Consider the following 19,092-nt stretch of genomic DNA (forward strand, 5'->3'; position numbering starts at 1 on the left):
CCTCATAGAGACAGACAGAAGTTGCTTTAAATTATGTGAGTTAAGACATGCAAGAAGTGATCATTTAAGGCTTTTGGTCCAATAATATTTGGGAGTTACAAAACAGTCAAACACAATCCAGTTTTGGAGTGACTATCAGAGCTTTCCACTTGCGGAACTGTTTGACTGCAGGGTGGTGCAATATTGATGAAGCGCTTCATATTCAATCAAATAGAAATTCCGGCTAAATTAGTATGTGAATTCCATATGAAGCCAAAGACATTGAGTCTCGGAAGCTGTAACTTAATGAACACAGTAGTAGCTTGACTTAAAAGTTTGTCGTTCTGTGACCAAGCTGGAAACTCCAATTACTTGTACAATATCAACAAACTGTCCCTATTGAAATTAATTGAAAGGCCATTAATCCATCCATTCTAGTCCCCTGCCCTCCCATTTTGTTACATTCTTTAAAAAGGAAAACCAGTACTGTAGCGTATAAAGTATAATAAAAGACAATGTATAAAAATAAACATTTTTTTTTAAATTGCACATATTGTAGTATTTATGTTTTGGATGTGTCCCTTTGAGGGGCATGGCCTCGTGCGTGACATCTTGAGCTGAAGTTTGGTTGCCTAAGTTGTGCCTACAGCAGCTCCTCGCGAGTGTTGGTTCTCATTTTGTATTTGTGTGTTTGACTGTTTGTCTCGTTCAATAAATGTATAAAAGTGCATCATCTGCCACATGTGAGGGCATTAGAGTTAATTGCTCTCTGTTTCTCACTTCACTCAAGGGTAAGCGTATCTAAAGCGCACTGGTAACTAGAATTTTGGCTCACAACACAAAACTACAAAGAAACTGACCAAGCGACAACTCATGGACTCAAATGGATGGCTTCTACATTTGACATTTGACTTCTACATTTAACTCATCATCCACACTATTTGTGACAAGCTGGGGCATCGGCAGATTTTCTGACCTGCATGGTAGCTGGGAAGTCGGTTGCTCAAGTGCACTTAAACCATGAAGAGTGGCATATAAGGGCACATTCTTTGCAGTTGTAGTAGTTCTCTAGCTCAGTCAGTACGGACTTGAATTTGAATGAGAGGGTCGTTAATTCTATCCCCAAATGAAGTATGATGTGGAAAATGCTGAAACTGGGACTGATTGCTGAAAAGACGATAATTCAAAAGGACTGTTGCGCTGCCTCTGAGCAAGGCAGTATAGCACCCACTTCTCAGGGCACAGTTGAACAACCCTGTCATTCTAATATCTCTCCTGCAAGACAATGTTCCCCTTGGGGATCCTCCATCCACTCCTTCAATCACCCCTTCTCAATGCAGCTAATCTTGCTCGGGAAAACTATATCTCACCCCAGCTGGCATAGGGTGGGATGCGGTGTATACCATGACATGATCACTCGTCAATCACAGGACAAACACATAGAGAGAGACAGCCAACCATTCACAATCACATTTACAGGTAATGAAACTAATACATTGTACTGTACATATTTTTGGGAGAAAGCTTTGACTACCTGCCCCAAGTACATGCAAGCAAGATTCGAACCCCAGCCAAACCTGAAATTCTTTCTGTGAGGCAACAGTGTAAGTAACCAATGTGTAACTGTGCTCCCTGGGTATGAATTGTCGTAAAAAATGAAGGCAAGCTGCATCGTATGAGTTTAAGAGACGCCTTGCCCAATTCATTGTGTCACATGATGAGTAACTGACACTATGTGGCACTCTGTTTTTAAAAGCTTTTTCCTGCGGTTGATCCCAGAAAATGGACTCACAGTGCTCAGCTTGCTTGAGGTAATGATAATGCGGCGCTCGTGAAGCATACTGCTGTAGAGTTGCAGCATGTTGTTGACATCCACAGCCACAAAGTATTCTGTCAGGTTTCTCTGGAAGGAGGCAGAAAGGGAGGCATATATGCAGGTACATAACAAACTGTCCTTGTACAACATGTTACGGAAAAGTGTCAAGGCTTCAGACGGCTAGAGTGTGTGCTTGAAAGAGACATAATGTACCTGAGCTACACCCTTGCACCTATTACTTTGTTGTAAAAGGTAACAGTGAAAACACTGAATTAAAAATGTTATGTATGTCAAGGCTTCAGACGGCTAGAGTGTGTGCTTGAAAGAGACATACTGTACCTGAGCTACGCCCTTGCACCTATTACTTTGTTGTAAAAGGTAACAGTGAAAACACTGAATTAAAAATGTAATGTATGCACTGTTGCCTGACTGAACCCCACTTTAAATACAAAAATCAACAGAGAAAAAAAAAGGTGAGTTAAATCTGAAGTATGTAATGCTCATGGAAGTCACTGAACTTCAACATGAAAATCTGCAAGCACCAGGAGACATAACTGAAACAAGAGGATGATGCAATAATTTCAAAAGATGACAAGTGTATCTGGTTAAATACGATTAGAGGCAGAGATGTTTCCAGAAGAGAGCTCACTTTAGCTCTCTCTGTCTGGTTTTCCACAAATACTTACACTCTCTGGGATAGTTGGCAGTCCATTGATATCCGGGGCGATGAAGTAGGAGTGCTGTGGAAAACACAAACATGCAGGAGAAAGAAGAGAGAAGGTCACAAGTGAAGCACACCACTCACACAGAAGAAAATGAGTGAAAGGGGGGCGGGGGGGTTGACTTTGTTCTATGATTTATGGCTCATCTTCAGCTCTGTCTATATGAATTGCTGAGCTGGTGTCTGAACTGTGGCGCTGCTTTTATCGGGCTTACAGAACAGAGAAAGCTCAATAGAAACTCATCTCCCCATAGACACAGACTGGGGTGATGTCTCTGGTGGAAACTGAGTCTTTATTTAAGCATTAGAAAGGCTTGTGGAGCAGCAACACTTGTGTGTGCCAGTGTGCGCACGCACACAAACACAGGTTGTTTAGAGGATCACAGAGCTGCCTGTCTCACTTTGGGAGAGCAGGGCAGTTTCGGTGTTCCGATCAAAGAGGCCGGAGAGGGGTTCTGTCTAGAGACTGTAGGCAAAGCACCAACTGAAGCACACACTCTACCTTACTCAACCATCTGTTGCAGGTTTGTCCTTTACTGTTAATCCATGACAGAGTAGTCCATGGGACTTTCACTTTTTTCACTTTTAATAGCAACTTCAGAAGAACTATTATATTTAAATACATTTAAAAATGTTTCTAAAAATGTTAAAATATTGGCCTTGGGAATTTGAATTCGTTTGGTGTATACATGAATTCACGACCATGAAAAATCATTCTCAACATAAATTTAAAAGGGCACACTTTTTAGACACATCAAATGCCAGTAAAATGTTATACACTAAACAAGATTAAATTATGCATTAGCAAAGGAAAGCCATTGAAGATCCAAATCAGCTAAAGAGAGTGAAGCTTCTCTGATTAGAGACAGAAGAATTGATAAGAGAAATGAAGAGAGACACCCAGAAAACCCAATAGAATGGGGGGATGGAATCAGCATTGCTGTCAGTTAGGAGTGATCTGTATTGATGGTAGCAAACCCATCACTATTTGGAGGGATTTATTTCGAGGGATTTAAACAAATGCTGGCAAAATTTGGCACATTATCCAATGTGGTAATAAATAGTCAATTGAGACACAGTAACAGACTGCAAATTTGCGTAATTCCTAATTACTCAAGAAAATGCAAGGGAAAACAGTGTAAAATATTCCTCTCTCCAGTGTTTCTATATTATGGATGGAAACAAATATATTATTGTTCAAATGGGAATATTTCCTGAGGGGGTGGGTCATTGTTGCAAAAGGTAAAGATGCAATGCAAACACTAGAATGTACTAGAAATCCAAAGTTTAATTTGTATTACTAATTACTTTAGTTCTCTTCTGGACAAAGGATATCAGTAGATTATTGAGAACTGGAACACATATCTATAATTGATGAATACATGACATTTTGTTTATGCATATTTTCCAAGAGTTTCCAGGGGAAAAAGATACAAGATTCTAGTAGCTATTACCAATACCAGAGAATGTTTATACCAAATTTTATAACAAAACACATAGATGATTTATCTATTCCCAGATAAAGAGAGTGTTCTCATGATGACAGAGGTCACTGCAGGCTGTGTTTATTGTCCAGCATCTCCAGTTGTGACACATTCTATGATGAAGGTTGAGATACTTGATAACTGACAGCCAATATTTGAATTCATACGACAAGAAAATTATCTCATCATCTTTCCTCTGCTTGACAAGTGTTATTGACACTTAATAATAAATTATATCAAGTTCAACTGAGCCAAACCAAGGAATAACGTCTAACAGAAAAAAAGACACCTGTACTAACTGTAGTTCAAACAAGATTTATAGAGAATAAACGTTTTATTATGCATCTCTACTTTCGGTTCATGTGTTCTGTGCGCTACATTATGTTTTGCCATTGGTCTACAAATCCATGGTATTGTGGAAAAAACAAAAAAGGTGCCGTAATTCAATCCAGGCTTTCAACGGCTGCTTGCTCGCATGTCTGCTTTCTTCTTCTTCTTTCTAAGATATGTTCATACAAAAACAATGAAATTGGGTTAACTGGAAAGGCATCAAGGAGATTTTTTAGCACAATTGCCTTTGCTTTAAACATAGTGTTAAAACAAAACTTTTGATATTCAGGGTGAGAGTATAGGAATGTAGAAAGGCATTAATCATTTACAAAGTTTGATTGTTTTCCAGAGAAGCAGCAGCACACATGAAGGCCCTGGATCGTTTATTTTTGTTATGTTAAAAAAGATAGTGCAGCTTATTTGGCCAGATTGGAAAGCTGTGGCTCCCATGTGGTTAGATAGAGCCGCGGTTTCACATTTCACAGCAGCCTCCTTTCCTACTCCTCCTCCTCCTCCCTTTCTGCCATTCACTCACCGGTGCCTTGCTTCGCTGATCTCTCAGTACTTGCCCAGTGGCAATATACAACTGCTCATTCTTGCACAATGAGAGAGGGAGAGAAAAGAGCAAAACAGGGTTCACACATGAAAGGGGACAAGGGTTCCTCTTCTTAGCTGCCATGATAATAAAAAAACAAAAAACACTTTTAGGGAATAACTGCTTCATCAATTAATTATCAAACAAGTGGGCTCTGTAGAAGAAAAGATGAAGCTATCACCTCTGTTCCTGCGGCATCTTGCCCAATGACGTCCTGAGAGTCACATGAGATTTTTGTAGAGCTGACTCAAAGAAAGACTAAACCATAAATAATCTTAATTGAACTTGTTAACCTTCATATTGACATTGATTGTGTGATATTAGTGTTGGTATGTTGTAAATCTATCTTTATAATTAGATACGTATCCTTGTGGGGACCTGGAGTCGCTCGTTTAATTGGCTGAAAAAAGGAGGAGCGGTCCCCAAGAACAAAGGCTAAAACAATGAAAGTGTTTGATGCTATTACAGAGTAGGGGATAAGCAACCCAAACAGAGATAATATTGCCCAAAATGCACACTGAAGACAGTCCGATGCCAGGTTAACGCCACCTGTTTTAGAAAGCGTGTTTTATGTACACAGTATGGGAGACTGTGTCAAGAGTGGACACAAACACTCTTAGACTTTGAAGGGCTTGGGCTCGTTAAGCCATTCCACGTTTTGATAAGCAGGAGACATGACGAGTTGAGAAAGGACCAGTCCATTTTTAAACAGCTCAGGCTTATCTCACCAAAACCTGTTCGCGGTACTTCTTGTTTCCAAACAGAGTGTGAGTCCAGGGCCTTCTGTGTCTTTCTAATGCAATCTAGCACATCTTAATCTCCTCCTGCTTTACATGTTTTTGTCTGCGCTACCATCTTTCTCCTTCATCTCTATAGTTTGCCAATCTCTCCATTTTTGCCCCATTTTCTTCCTGTCTTTATGCCATCTTTCTCCCATGTTCTTTTTTGTGTCAGTTTCTATTTAGTTGTCATCGTCCTCTACGTTTTTCCTCTGATGTATTTTGTCATTGTCTGTCTATGTTGCTCTGCTTTAAGACCTCAGCCAACTCTTATCATCACCTTGTTGATGCAACAGACGACCACAGTCACCTGCCAGCTCCACGACTCCATATATTTACACTGCAGGTCTAAAGACACAATTCAGATTCTGTGCCTTTACATTTTTGTGTTTTCAAATGGCACAAGTCTGATAACACCATGTTTACATTAGCTGAATACCAAAACCGGAATGCGCACACACACACACACACACACACTCACACAAAATGCAGGTAAATACAAATATAATAACAATGATAATAATCATAAATAACAATAAATCATATCTGATATTTATTCACATTCGAAAGAGGCCTGTTTCAGATTTGACGATATCTGATTCCATTTCTTTTGTACTGTTTGCACTGCCATGATGCCTATCTGAACTGGCCTGCATGTGTCAAAAAGAGTGAAATTGTGACACCCGAACCATGCAGAGTAAATTCGAGCAGATGCCAGAAAATTGGGAAAAGACAACAGGGAAATATTTAACTAACAGCAAACTTGCCTGGTGTAAAATTTGGGATGGTAATAGTTTTGAAATTGTATCAGGATTCATCGGTAAACCATAAATTATCTACTGTAAATTCAGCCTATGGCTCTATGCCTTGGGAGGGTAGAAAGAGCATATTAGATCTACTTTTTCTTACCACACTCAGGTTGACTGGCGTGAAGGGCTTTGGCACAGGAAGATCATATAGAGAGTTGAGCATGTCATTCAAGTCATTTTTCTGTGTGAGAAACAGATACATGAATATTATTTGTTTCTTTGGCCACTCGTAATGTATCAGAATAAAATTTGTACATAAAGTCATTAATATTATCATCATGTTATATGTTTTACTTTTTGTATGAACTCAGGGGGAACTAATGGGCACTGTGCTATCACTGATTGATGACTAGCTGCAAAGACAACATCAACTCTATATTTTCGACTGTTTTTATGTTCGCGTAATTGCCAGGTGTCCCGATACTTTTGTCCCAACAGTGTGTGCTTAATAAGCGACATTGAGGTTAAAAGAGGCTGACTTTCAGGCTGCAGACGCCAATTATCCAGAAATGTTGATTTACAGGCGAGAGAGGGCTTTCAGTAATTAAGCAAAGGGTTCCCCCCTACTCCAAAGACAAGGGCTTTAAGAAACCTTCAGAGAGGTCACTTGACCACAGAACAGGCTCAGAAATTATTCTAGTAGCATTTATGAGCTCCATGACACGACTGCTATTTACACTGCTGGGCTTCTTGCTGGAGATCAGAAGGGGGACAACACTTTGCCACTTGAAGTTAAACTAACTACTGTGAACACTGGGATTGTTCTTTGTTTGATATGTTTTTCTGTCTCGGTGAACCGCTTCGTTGGGGATATGTTTAAACGTATGTACTGTACGCGACTGCACAAGCAAGCAAGGACGGGGTGGCAATATACAATGTGTAAGTGGGGGGCGCGTATGGGTGTGTGCAATCGAACAGCCTCCTGTCACGAGAGGCTCAATGCTCACACGCATGGTCAGCAACACGGCCTGAGGAAACAGTTCATTTAGCCCTCGCCTGAAACCCTCATCGCTCTTCTGTCTTCTCTTGTCTGTCAACATTTCCCTCTCGCCTGGAACCGACAGCGGGGTAAATAGAAACCAAATCATGCAGACTAACAGATAAGGCACCCAGGATTTCCCACAAATTCTCTCTTCCTCGCACACAAAACTGTCCGTCTTGGCTTGCCTCGCTCCCTATTTATTACATTATGCGGGTGAGTCAGTTTCAATCACAGACGGTTTATTTTAAATGCTTATGTAAGGCGCGCGCATTCCTGGTTGTTCTCTTAACAAGACTCTCTCTGAGGGTTTTCGGAAGAAGCACCAACTGCATGACAAGTGAAAGCGGTCCCACAGCGTGATACGTCCCTCCATCCCTCTTCCTTTCACCTCAGCCCTCTCTGCGCTGCAGGTTGCACATCGCCCCAGTTTGTTGCGTATTTTACATTTCCTTTCCCTTTGCTGCTCTATCACAGTGAATAGTCAGGGGAAAAGCATGGCAAGCATCAGTGTATGCACTTGTGTGTTAAAAGATTTGTTATGCAAAAAAATCACCACGAATAACTTCAATTTTCAGATCAGTGTTTGGTCTACGAAACGTAGACCAAACACGCACAGCTGAGTCCAAGATGGCAAACAAACGGCAATGTGCGCAGTACAAATATCGTACCATTTTGATGTATTTTTGTTTCCTTCCAAGGGGGCTGTGGTTTCATTACCACCTCTTTGTTTTCCATGTTTGCTCTTGTCAATCACCACATGTACATCAACAGATAACAAAGAGTCGCTAAACGAGATGATTACCTGTTGTCTTGTTAGGTAGTCTGCAAGGGTGTTCAGCAGCTTGTAGTAGATCTCAAACCATGGAAGATAACTGCAATTCAAAGAAGGAGGGTATATTTTTAACAGTCAACATCTCTGTGTATTTCCACAGGAATTTAGAAGTAAATTGTCTGAAAAGTTCAGCAACTTCTAAGTTCACTTGACTACTTTCCAGCAACATGAGGACCACTGCACCTGAATAAGGGCCAGGTGCAAAATTCAGCAAAAGCTCACAAAAAGGTGTTGTTTCCCACCTCCAAACATAAATCTTAGAAAGGTAAGGGAATTAAGGCGAGGGCACATATTGTAATGAAATACAAACTAATACTAACTCATCTAAAATAGTTAAATAAAAACACGCCTGTCTAAGTAATTTCCAAACTAGGTTTGCTTTTAGAATCATGTAAGTTATGGATATATGTGTTAATTTTAATATGTTTTTCTATCCATCCATTTTCTATAGCACTTGACCCCGATAGGGTCGGTCGCGAGTGAGCTGGAGCCTACCTCAGCTGACTTTGAGCAGGGCATTTTAAATATAAAGTAAACTCATTTGTAGTTTAATACTCAAGTGTAAAATGGAAAAAAAAAGATAAATACATGTTGTTATAACCTAAAATAAACAAATAGACACTTATAATTATTAATTGGGTGCATTATGTAATAGTAGTAGGGGTGTAACTATTCATCCACTACATTGATGTATGAATTTATAATCCTACGGCCCAACTAAATCGATCTGTGCTCGACAAGTTGCCCTTCCGGATATGTATCAATGTAAAATCACTTTAAAAGGTAATCAATCGATTGTATCGATACGAGGAAATAACACATTGGATTTAAGCATGGCATACTTTATACACAGCAGAGGGAGTGATTTTGTGCTCACTAACCTTTTTCAAATGCAGAACTACTTACTGGGTACTGATTAATGCAAAGGGCTACTAGTTCGATAGACACTTCTGAGGCTGCTTTAGCTTAAACTACAATTCAATTACATACTAAAGCTGCAAATAATTATTTCCGTGATAGAATAAACTATGATTTTTTTCCATAAAATGATTATGATTCAGATACCGGTTTGTAGCAGATCGGAAAAAAATGTGAACATTGTTTTCCTAAGTAATAGCAGATGTTTGCTAATTTCTTATGTTAATTCAACACAAAAGAAGGACTACAGAAATCAGAAATTTTTTTGTTGAGAGGGTGAAATCAGACGATTTGGACAATTTTAAGTTAAACAATGGCTCTAAACAATTAATTGATTCTCAAAATAGTTGTCGATTTGATGATCGATTATTTTTCGATTAATCAAGTAATTGTAACAGCCCTGGAACCAACAACACACAATTGTGCTGGTGGAAAAAGAACAGCACCATCAGTTCCTTATTATGACATTCTTCATACTCATGGGTCTCTACAGTCTATGAATTCCTGTCATATCTGCTCTTTCATCTAAAAGGAGACAGTAGTAGGAACATCTCATTGCACATAATATGAAGAAACAACTAGCCACCAAAAATGTCGTGTGGCGCGGGATGCGATAGTTTACAAGCATGCTGTTCCCAGACGCACAGGCTGAACAAAAATGCAGCCCAAGATGCTTCCTGCCACCGTTCTCCTCCAACATGCTCGCCTTTCTGCCCTCTCTCTGTTTTCATGACCTTCACATATTAGAAAGATGTTACCTTGTGTAATTAATAGACAAAAATGAATTAATTAACAAGCATAATATAGCTTGTATTGCTTTTTTTTTGTTAAAGCTTATTACTAAGTAGAGCCAACATAAGCTAAAAGCATCTGCAGCATGGCTCTCTTTACAAGCCTGACATATTCTTGGCCAAGTTGCGTTCTTGGTGGAAGAAGGCCAACACTTTCTTTTGGCTGTGAGCGATCAGCTGATTTAATGTTATGCAACCTAATTGTGAAAACATGGTGTTCCGTCAAGATATTGAATTTATATTCACTAAAATACAGCATATAGATAATGATTCCAGATAAGGACATATTAGCATTAAATAAACACAAATTCTTATTAATGCCTTATTAGCGTGCCTTGATGCACGGGGTTTAAAGATTAATTTGGCAATACAGTAATTAGTTAACTGGGCCAATCACTCAAAAGTGGACACTGAAGTGTTTAAGTGCCCTTTAAGTTCATTGAGATGTAGAGAAATTATTATTTAAAACATTTATATAAAATAATTAATGATAATCTTTGAGGGCTTTGAGTGTGTGAGTCCAAGTCCTGCTCTGGCAGTTGGCTGGAGACTGAAGAGTTTCCAGGCCATGGGTCACTGGCTGCTCTGTAGACTGGAATTAACAGACAACAAGAAAACAATAAAGTGAACCTAATGCAAATTTTCATATCACTAAATCTGCAAGGGGCCAATGACAGGCCGGGTTCCTGGGGAAATGCAGCCAAGCGCACCAATCAGAGGGGCTGAGTGACCATTAGTCTGAAACAATCAGCCTCTTAACATGCCTATATTTTGACATCTGCATGAAGATTTACTGCAATCGGGTCACACTTGCAGGCGAGACCGAATCAAACACGCTTTGGTTAATTCACATGCTGACTGCATTTCTGCCATGTCAAACAACATAAAACACAAATGTTTGCATATGAGGTCAGTTTACGTTTAAGCCACAGAAATGTAAAAAAAAATAAAAATCACCCTGATTAAAAAAACTATCGAGGAGAACAAAGCTTTTGTATTTTTGTCTCCTTCACAACTCCTGTTTAGAAATCCAGGCTTCAGGACATTAATCGTTCATTTTTCACCGCTGAAGTGAATGTAGTTTAAAAAGAAGAATAAAATAAGAAAACCAGGACTGGCTGCCTGAGCAGCCGTCAAGCCTCACAGAACTCAATCATTATGCCGCACTACACATCCTTTGTTGTAGAGGAAAACACGTGATTGCTGGTGAAAGAAGACATCCATAAATACTAGATATTCCTGTTATATAGCTTATAACAGGAGTAATTCTTGCTTTATTCAACATGCAATGAAATTAGTACAAGCTCTTAATGTAATGATTTGTCCTGGTTCTTCTCAAACTCAGTTCTCTTGTTATTGCTAAGTTTAAGTTAGGAGTGCTCAGAGATATACTCCTACTCATCACAGTTCATTGCTCAGACGTATTTGTGCAAGGCAAATCCTCTGATAGGGAGAGAGGCATCCATCACTAAAGTGCCCCCCACATACACACACACACACACACACACACACATACACACACACACACACACACACTCCATGCCTTTTTAAACATGCCTTCTCAAAATGCCCTGCACTCCAACAAACAACCAGTTCATCTGCGGCCACATCCCTCCATCCCAGGCTAAAAAAAGCAATGCATCAAAAAGTAGAGAGCCCGCACTCCCCTTAAACATATAATTGAGCCATTAAGCACTCACAAACACCAATATGTCAAAAATAGAACCGTGAATATATTTTCATTTTATACAAAATATATTGCTTGCCTGTATGCCACCCCTTGATCCATTTTTTCAGTCTTTTTAAAAGCTTTGAACCTGTGGGGTGACTTTTATTGCTTCTCTCTCAGATGAGTCTTAAATTTCCTTAAGCACATGGGCACCTAAAATTGTAAGTTATCCTACACTTTGGAGGCAGCTCAGTGGAAGATTTCATATCACCTTTACATTTGCAGGTCGAGGGTTACACACAGGAGAGGAAACGGTACTCGCCCCCCTCCCAGGAACCCGTTAAAATGACCACTAACCAGCACAGTCCCTTCGCTAAATTATTCCACCGTCAAATAAAATGCAGGATATCTATTTTTCCCCCCATCAATGAACAACTTCCATCCCCAACAGAAATTATTTCAGTTAGGAGAGTTAGGCAATAACAGAGCTTGACAGAATAACATTAAAAAAATAAAAACATTAAAAAACAAACAATTTTATGTTTTACTTTTCAGCTGCCTGAAAGGGCGCTGTGTCCCTTTTTACACCTAAACTTTCTCAAGCTTATAAGCCCCGTCCACATAAAACTGTCCTCCTCATTAAGACACTTCCTCGTGTGAGCAGAGGTGACAATTTTATTGTCCCAGCACTTCAACATTCAAAGAGGAACAAACACTCTTCATCACTTTCATTTCAAATCTACGGGAGATTTTAGATTAGAAGTATTAATTTGGGGCCTCCTTCTGTCTGCTTTATATTTTAAGAAGACACTTAAAGTTTTTATTTTAGCCGCTGACAGTTAAAATGTCATGATGACTAATTTTGTAAAAATGAAATTTAAATATAAATAAAATATAAAATATTTGGTGCTTGGCATTAAGCAGGAAATTTAATTTAATAATAATTGTATTATTTCCTTTCAATATTTTCCATTTTATAAAATTGCCCAAAACGCAAACCAACACAAATAAAAATAAGCCTTCTATACATAATTTCCTTACAATGTAGGAAGCCATGAAAAGTCCTCAGAATGCATAATGAATTTTATACATCATATGTCAAATGAATTAGCATGTCTAACTCAGCGAGAGGGACAGGGGAGCGAGCCTCTGCTAATTGGCAGCAAAGCTTCATGCATAATTATGGACTAAGAGCGGCTTTGCTGTCGCACAGTGGCAGTAGCAGAATAACGAGGATAGAGAGAAAAAGAGACTATGAGGGAGAGGGAGCGTGATAGCATTGCACGAGAGAGAGAGATGGAGCAAGAGAGGGAGAGAGGGAGGGAGGGAGGGAGAGAGAGAGAGAGAGAGAGAGAGAGAGAGAGAGAGAGAGAGAGAGAGAGAGAGAGAGAGAGAGAGAAACAAAAGACATGGCTGTGGGGTGCGGGGGGTGTTGGGCTGGACACTTCTTCACAGCAGCGCATCATAACAGCGACAAACCCGCAACTGTCAGCCAAACACACATGCGGGCGCACAAACATGTGCGCGCACACACACACACACACTCATACACACACACACACACACAGGCTTTGTGCTCTTTTCGCCATTTAACTGGTTATCTGCTTCATGCTTGAGTGAAAAATGGGCTCATTTTGCCCATTTTCCAGTTTATTCTAAAGTGCACACGCATTTTCACTGAGATTTGCACCAAAGTACTCTTTCTTTGCGATGGTAGGGTAATTACATCTGCCAAAAATTAAAAATAAATAAATAAATCGCTGTGTCAACATGCAATTACGCAGGAATTAAATTATAATAGCCTTTGTTGGGGTGTAATTATGCAAAGAAACTGCAGTTGTACTGGGTTTGATGTTCTCCTTTATGTCTGCTGTGATAGGATAAATCCACCTTTAAAATATCAAAAACTGCTCAACTTTTGGATAATTGTGGATAAATCATTAATACAATTGTGTGGACAGATAAGAATTGAAACTGCTTAATCTGGCAAAGTTCAGATCAGTCTGAAGACTGGGGATGAGAAAGAAACTGTCTCAAAAATATCTTTCCTTCTAAGATTTTTTTTTTCATCTTGTGAGGAATAAATGGGGAAAATAAACAGAAGAAACTCATGGACCATTTCAAGTACGGCTTACCAGACTAAATGTTTTTTTTTGTTTTTTGTATATTAAGAAAACTTGGCTTTGAAGAAGGCCTTTTTGTTGTTTTGTTGTTCAACAAGAAATCTTGTATTAATGAAGAACCAAATTATAAACCTGCACATTAGCTTTTTGGGGAAACAGTGAAGGGCATGCGAGAAAGGTTATTTTAAAAACAAAGTGGCGCTTGAGTAATTTCCATTAGGTTTTCAGACATCAGTCATCACGTCACACATTCACGTCAATGACAACTAGTTCTACTGGCCACGACATTAGGTACACCTGTACAATCTAAGAACATCCAATGCACGCGCTGCATGAAAAATATGGATGTAAACAAAAATAAAACTGTAAAATGTTGATGAACACCGTCTGAGAGCGATAATGTAAAATATGTGTTTATTATTGTAGTAGTGTAGTCTGTGCATCATACTGGGGGTGTTCTAATATTTGGCTTTCCTAAATTAGCTGCATGAGTGGGCCAAAATATTAGATACACAAGTGCAGTGATGCAGTCCAGTCCTACAACACTGCAAACTACAACCACAATAGTGAACATTGTTAAATTAATGGTGTGTGTGTGTGTGTGTGTGTGTGTGTGTGTGTGTGTGTGTGTGTGTGTGTGTGTGCGTGCGTTACCTGAGCAGACATATGCAAACTCGGCAACCTTGAGTAAGTCGACAGAACCCGAACCTCTGCTTGCCGTCGATATCAGTCAGCACAAAGGTGAAGTTCTGTCCAACATGACTCTGTGAGACTCTAAAAGATGAGATGAGGGACAACCGTGCATACAAGAGGAAGCACCGTAGAACACATGGCTGCATTAAATCTATGGAATTATGCAAACACTAAAACTAAAGTCAACATTTTAACCAAATATGATATCATGTAATATATCTTCAGTATGGCATTTTAAGAAACGGAGAGAACACAAAACAAGAATCACGGAAACCACGTACCACTAGATGGCAGCAGCTCAGCTTCGGTGGAAAAAAGATTCCACACTGAAACATACAGTCTCTCTTGCTCTGTCTTTGCAATGGGAATTGTATCATGCCCTTTTCCCAAGCCAAAAATTAAAGCCCACTGCCTTGAGGAGAGATGCTGGCCTGAGCGGTTGCATGTGTCGGAAAATGTCTGCCTATAAATGTTCACTTTTGGCAATATATTGTAAGCAGCAGTTATATTTTGTGTGTTTGCAAGAAAATGTCAACTATGCTTTGGTGTTCAATTTTTTTTTTTTTTACTAATGCAAGGGAAAGTGATAGCCACGTGCTTTACATTGTGATATTCAGTAAATGTTAATGCACCTGGCAACATGACAATAATTTGGTTTCTTTTAATTTAGTTTTTTGAAGTGTATGCTGCTTGGTGGGAGGAGTGCATAACAGTCATTATGACCACTTATACAATATATATATATATATATATATATATATATAATACGTGCCAATACAAGTGCTGTAGCAACAATTTGCCATTACAAGTATAATAAGATGTTAGACTGTGGGAGAACTGTGCTTAATATTTTGATTCTGCCACTGCGAACTACAACTACAATAATTAATATACTGCTCAGTTACCACTCAGATGTGTTAATCAAAACAGTATGTTATCGTCATTGTGAAGTACAAATTATAATACAATTGTCCAACCAGATCTTGAACTGGATTCCATTTGTTTGTGTACGTGATCATAAGGTAAATAATGTTTTAGTGTGTGTATATGGGTGTGTGTGTGTGTGCGTGTGTGAACTAAGCGGGTTGAAACCGAGATGCGGTGGGGGGGAAAGGAAGCAGGAGAGAGAGAGGAATCATACCTTTCCATGTCAAAGGGAAAGCAGAACTTTGGTATCGTCTGAAGCACCTCCTGAGAGAGCGAAACAGACACACAGTTTAGAGAAACACATATAAAAAAGAAAATATAAATGATCATCGTGTATTTTGTGATCAAACTCTCTTGGGCATTATCAAGTGTCAGAACAAAATGAGGATTAATGTTCATCACTTTTGATAACAATCTGACAAGTACTAAACGGGTGCCTCCTAAATGCAGTTAATCCAAATGAATGGGCCATATCAACGACTTCACGTGGCTAAACAAAGTGGGAATGGTCCCTTTTCTCCACAGACAGGCACACGGATCCTCAGTCCACAGCTTGAATAATTAGCAGTTAATAAGTTCATCGATTATGGGGGGCCAAAGGGAGATGAAAGGATGAAGGAAAAGAAAGAAAGCAAGAAAGCAAGAAAGCAAGAAAGAAAGAACACTGTGCCGAAGCTACGATGGTGGCAGATTGTAGCGACAATGGGCTAAGCAGCTCAGAGGGGTTAAGAGGTAGGGGGGTGATGGGGAGTACAAGCCTTCGGGGCTTTACCTCCCAACACCTCCCTTGTGGGTTGGAGGGGGAGAGAGGGAGGGTCTCTATCCTCTTCAAGTAAGGTGGGGGCGGGGCACCTTTTCTACCAGCAGCATATGGATTTAGACAGGGAGCAGGAACAGAGCAGAGCACCATATGGGTGAGCCGCACCAGGACAGCCGCACAGTCGCCCAGCACCGGGTCCACACTCGGTCTGTCTGTGTGCCCCTCGCTCTTGACTCTCCTGGCTCAAAAAGGTGCAGGGCGGTGGGGTCCTTTTCCACAGTCTGTGTCACAGCCTGTCTACCTCTCTTTCAGCTGCCGCCAAGCCCAGAGACTAATCCTGGTGACTGCTCTGGCCTCACTCATCTTCCTTTTTTTTGCCATGTCTGCCAAACTTGGCTACTACGTCCAAGGCATGTCTCCTTTCTGTTTCTGATGGGAGATGTCCGAGCTGAGAGTTGGGCTGCTACTCTGCCATCTCTCACTCAGTCCATAAACTGATCCTGATGACAGTTTGGGTGTCTGCTGCTCCTGCTGTATACTGTTGCTAAGAACTCGCCATGGGGAGCAGTCACTGATCCTCCAACCAACCAAGACACCCCCACCCCCTCTCTTTAACAAACCATAACGCTGCCACTGTAGCACAACACAAGCACTGTCACAGACAAACAAGCAACAGCAACAATGAGCCATGACAGAAGGGGGTGAGAGTGTGTGTGCATTTGAGTGTATGATATGTGAATTCCTGCCTGCTTCAAGGACTTTGCTGTCATGGATGGGGCGGTGTTAAGCATGTACTGTACATTTGTATCAGTGTATGTGTTATGGTGTGTGGGTTGCTGAGTTTGACTCACCTATATATTTTGCAGGCATGTGCCCACATGAAGCATAGGGTAGGTGAGGTCGGTGGAAAGTAGCTGTTTTTCAGAATGTGCGATAGAATTGAGAAGTCAACAAAGACACAGAGCTGGGTGGCAAAGGAGGTCTGTGTGTGTGTGTGGGGGTGTACATGTGCGTGTCTGTGTCTTGGAGTGTGCGGCTGTAAAACTGTCACACACATCAGAGCTGCCATCGCTGTGTGCGTTTGTAACTATTATTAACCACTATGTACAAGCACCAATATGTTCCAGAGAGCCCTCCTTGGCGCACTGCATATGGTGCACAAACCGAAACACACACACTGGGACTCGCTTTGCCTGCAAATAAAAACATTTGACTTGCCAGATTTGAGAGTTGTCACAGCCCCGCCCACATCAGGTATCTGTGCTTGAGTGACAGTCGAGGGACTGCAGAGACTCAGATCTCATACAGGACCATCGGGAACGTGTGCCTTTGTACGTGTGAATAATGTGACATAGAAACAGCAGATGTGTGCGATATTTTATATATATATATATATATATATATATATATATATATATATATATATATATATATATATATATATATATATATATATATATATGTGTGTAAGGGCTATACAACATATCCGATGGCCATTCTCAGGTATATTGACATCATATATTGTGAAGACATTTGCAATCCTCTGTCTTTAGCCATTAAAGAAACTGGCATCTTTTGCTGGTAAGAATGATCTTAGAATGAAGCCTTCTTTTCTATCCACCAGCGCTCAGTGATCTATTCAAGGGTTTGATCTATTACTATTTTCATTTCAGGCAAGTTTTATCTGTTCAAGAAATTAACATTTTCAGAAATTTGTCAATCACCAGGAACACAAAAAAAGTCATTCACATTTTGTGTGTGGGCGTGTTGGCCTTCAGTTGAGTGTTAGCATTTTTAAGTCAATAACAAAGCAACCAAATTAGGCAATAGGGATGTGGTTAAGAACATGAGACAGGCAGAGGGTACCAACATTGCTGGGCTACAATGATCCTTCCTATAAAGCAGCAGTAAAATAGTTGGGGGAGAAAATATTATTCTGCCTTTTTGTTTCCACATGGTAAACTTTATTATCACTGCATGCTTCAAGATGTATTAAACTACGATATATTTCTAATTAACACAAACATGTAACAAATACCATTCAATTCCAGATGACTGACATATTTTTAACCATCAATTAATTAAAATTTGATAGCTTAGGGGGATGCGTGGTGGGTTTAAAGTTGACCTGGGAATTTGACAGCTTCCGATGCTGTATCAGAGGTGTAACAGAGGCGGAACGTCGCCAACAGCGACCAGCGTGTGACGTTTAAAACCCAAGACTCACTGTCCACGCCCCGTTGTTTTGAAACCAATTGTAGCTGTCATGCGGATGTCACCACCCATCTTATTTTGTTAATGCGGCAACCCACCGCCCGTGAACATGTACTTCGGGCAGAGCAATGTCACGCTTTGGCAAGTTCTGTCTGAAAGGCACAAGCAAAATAATCTGTCTCTACTCATCTGATGTGCCAATTTACTGTGAATGCAATGGGAAAGTATTTGTTTTCGTTTCCTTCATAACACCTTCAGTATATTACTGGTAACTATCATGCCGCTCCTTTTTACATCCTCTTTTTCATACCTGGCCCCACTGTGATGAAGATGCACAAAGGAAGGTGTTCCGCCACAGTTTTGTGAAGCACCCTAAGCTCCCCACGATGAACAGCACTCACATACATATACCCCTCTGTTTACCATTTTCCCAAGATAATAGAAAAAGAGGCAGATAATATATTTGTAGATTTGCAAGGAAGGTGGCAGGGGCAGTGAGGGAGGAATGTGCTGCTGGTTGGCAGACGGTGGTATGTGCGTGTGCTGTTTATCGTGAGTGGAGACAGGGATATCACTCAGTGAGACAGAATGCTCTGGGTTCCCCCAGTGGACCATCCTGCTATCACTGCACTACAACACGACACCAGCAGCCCTGTGCAGCTTTGCATCA

The 19,092-nt window shown here is 40.2% G+C and overlaps 1 protein-coding gene across 4 annotated transcripts in view; it reads right to left on the minus strand.

The window, feature by feature from the left end:
* Window positions 1-19,092, minus strand: part of dennd1b (DENN/MADD domain containing 1B) — a 138,633-nt gene that overhangs the window by 64,047 nt on the left and 55,494 nt on the right. For 3 of the 4 annotated variants that reach the window (XM_061683369.1, XM_061683365.1, XM_061683367.1), the window contains exons 4-10: window positions 15,663-15,712; window positions 14,483-14,602; window positions 8,298-8,367; window positions 6,614-6,694; window positions 4,866-4,925; window positions 2,482-2,535; window positions 1,772-1,882 (exon numbers count right to left, since the gene is read on the minus strand). In XM_061683369.1, the coding sequence (XP_061539353.1) occupies window positions 1,772-1,882; window positions 2,482-2,535; window positions 4,866-4,925; window positions 6,614-6,694; window positions 8,298-8,367; window positions 14,483-14,602; window positions 15,663-15,712 (546 nt within the window). The remainder of the gene's footprint in view (window positions 1-1,771; window positions 1,883-2,481; window positions 2,536-4,865; window positions 4,926-6,613; window positions 6,695-8,297; window positions 8,368-14,482; window positions 14,603-15,662; window positions 15,713-19,092) is intronic. The other variant, XM_061683366.1, reaches the window with a different exon arrangement.

The sequence above is a fragment of the Phycodurus eques genome, chromosome 8 (assembly GCF_024500275.1).
Source record: "Phycodurus eques isolate BA_2022a chromosome 8, UOR_Pequ_1.1, whole genome shotgun sequence".
In the NCBI taxonomy this organism is placed as follows: domain Eukaryota; kingdom Metazoa; phylum Chordata; class Actinopteri; order Syngnathiformes; family Syngnathidae; genus Phycodurus; species Phycodurus eques.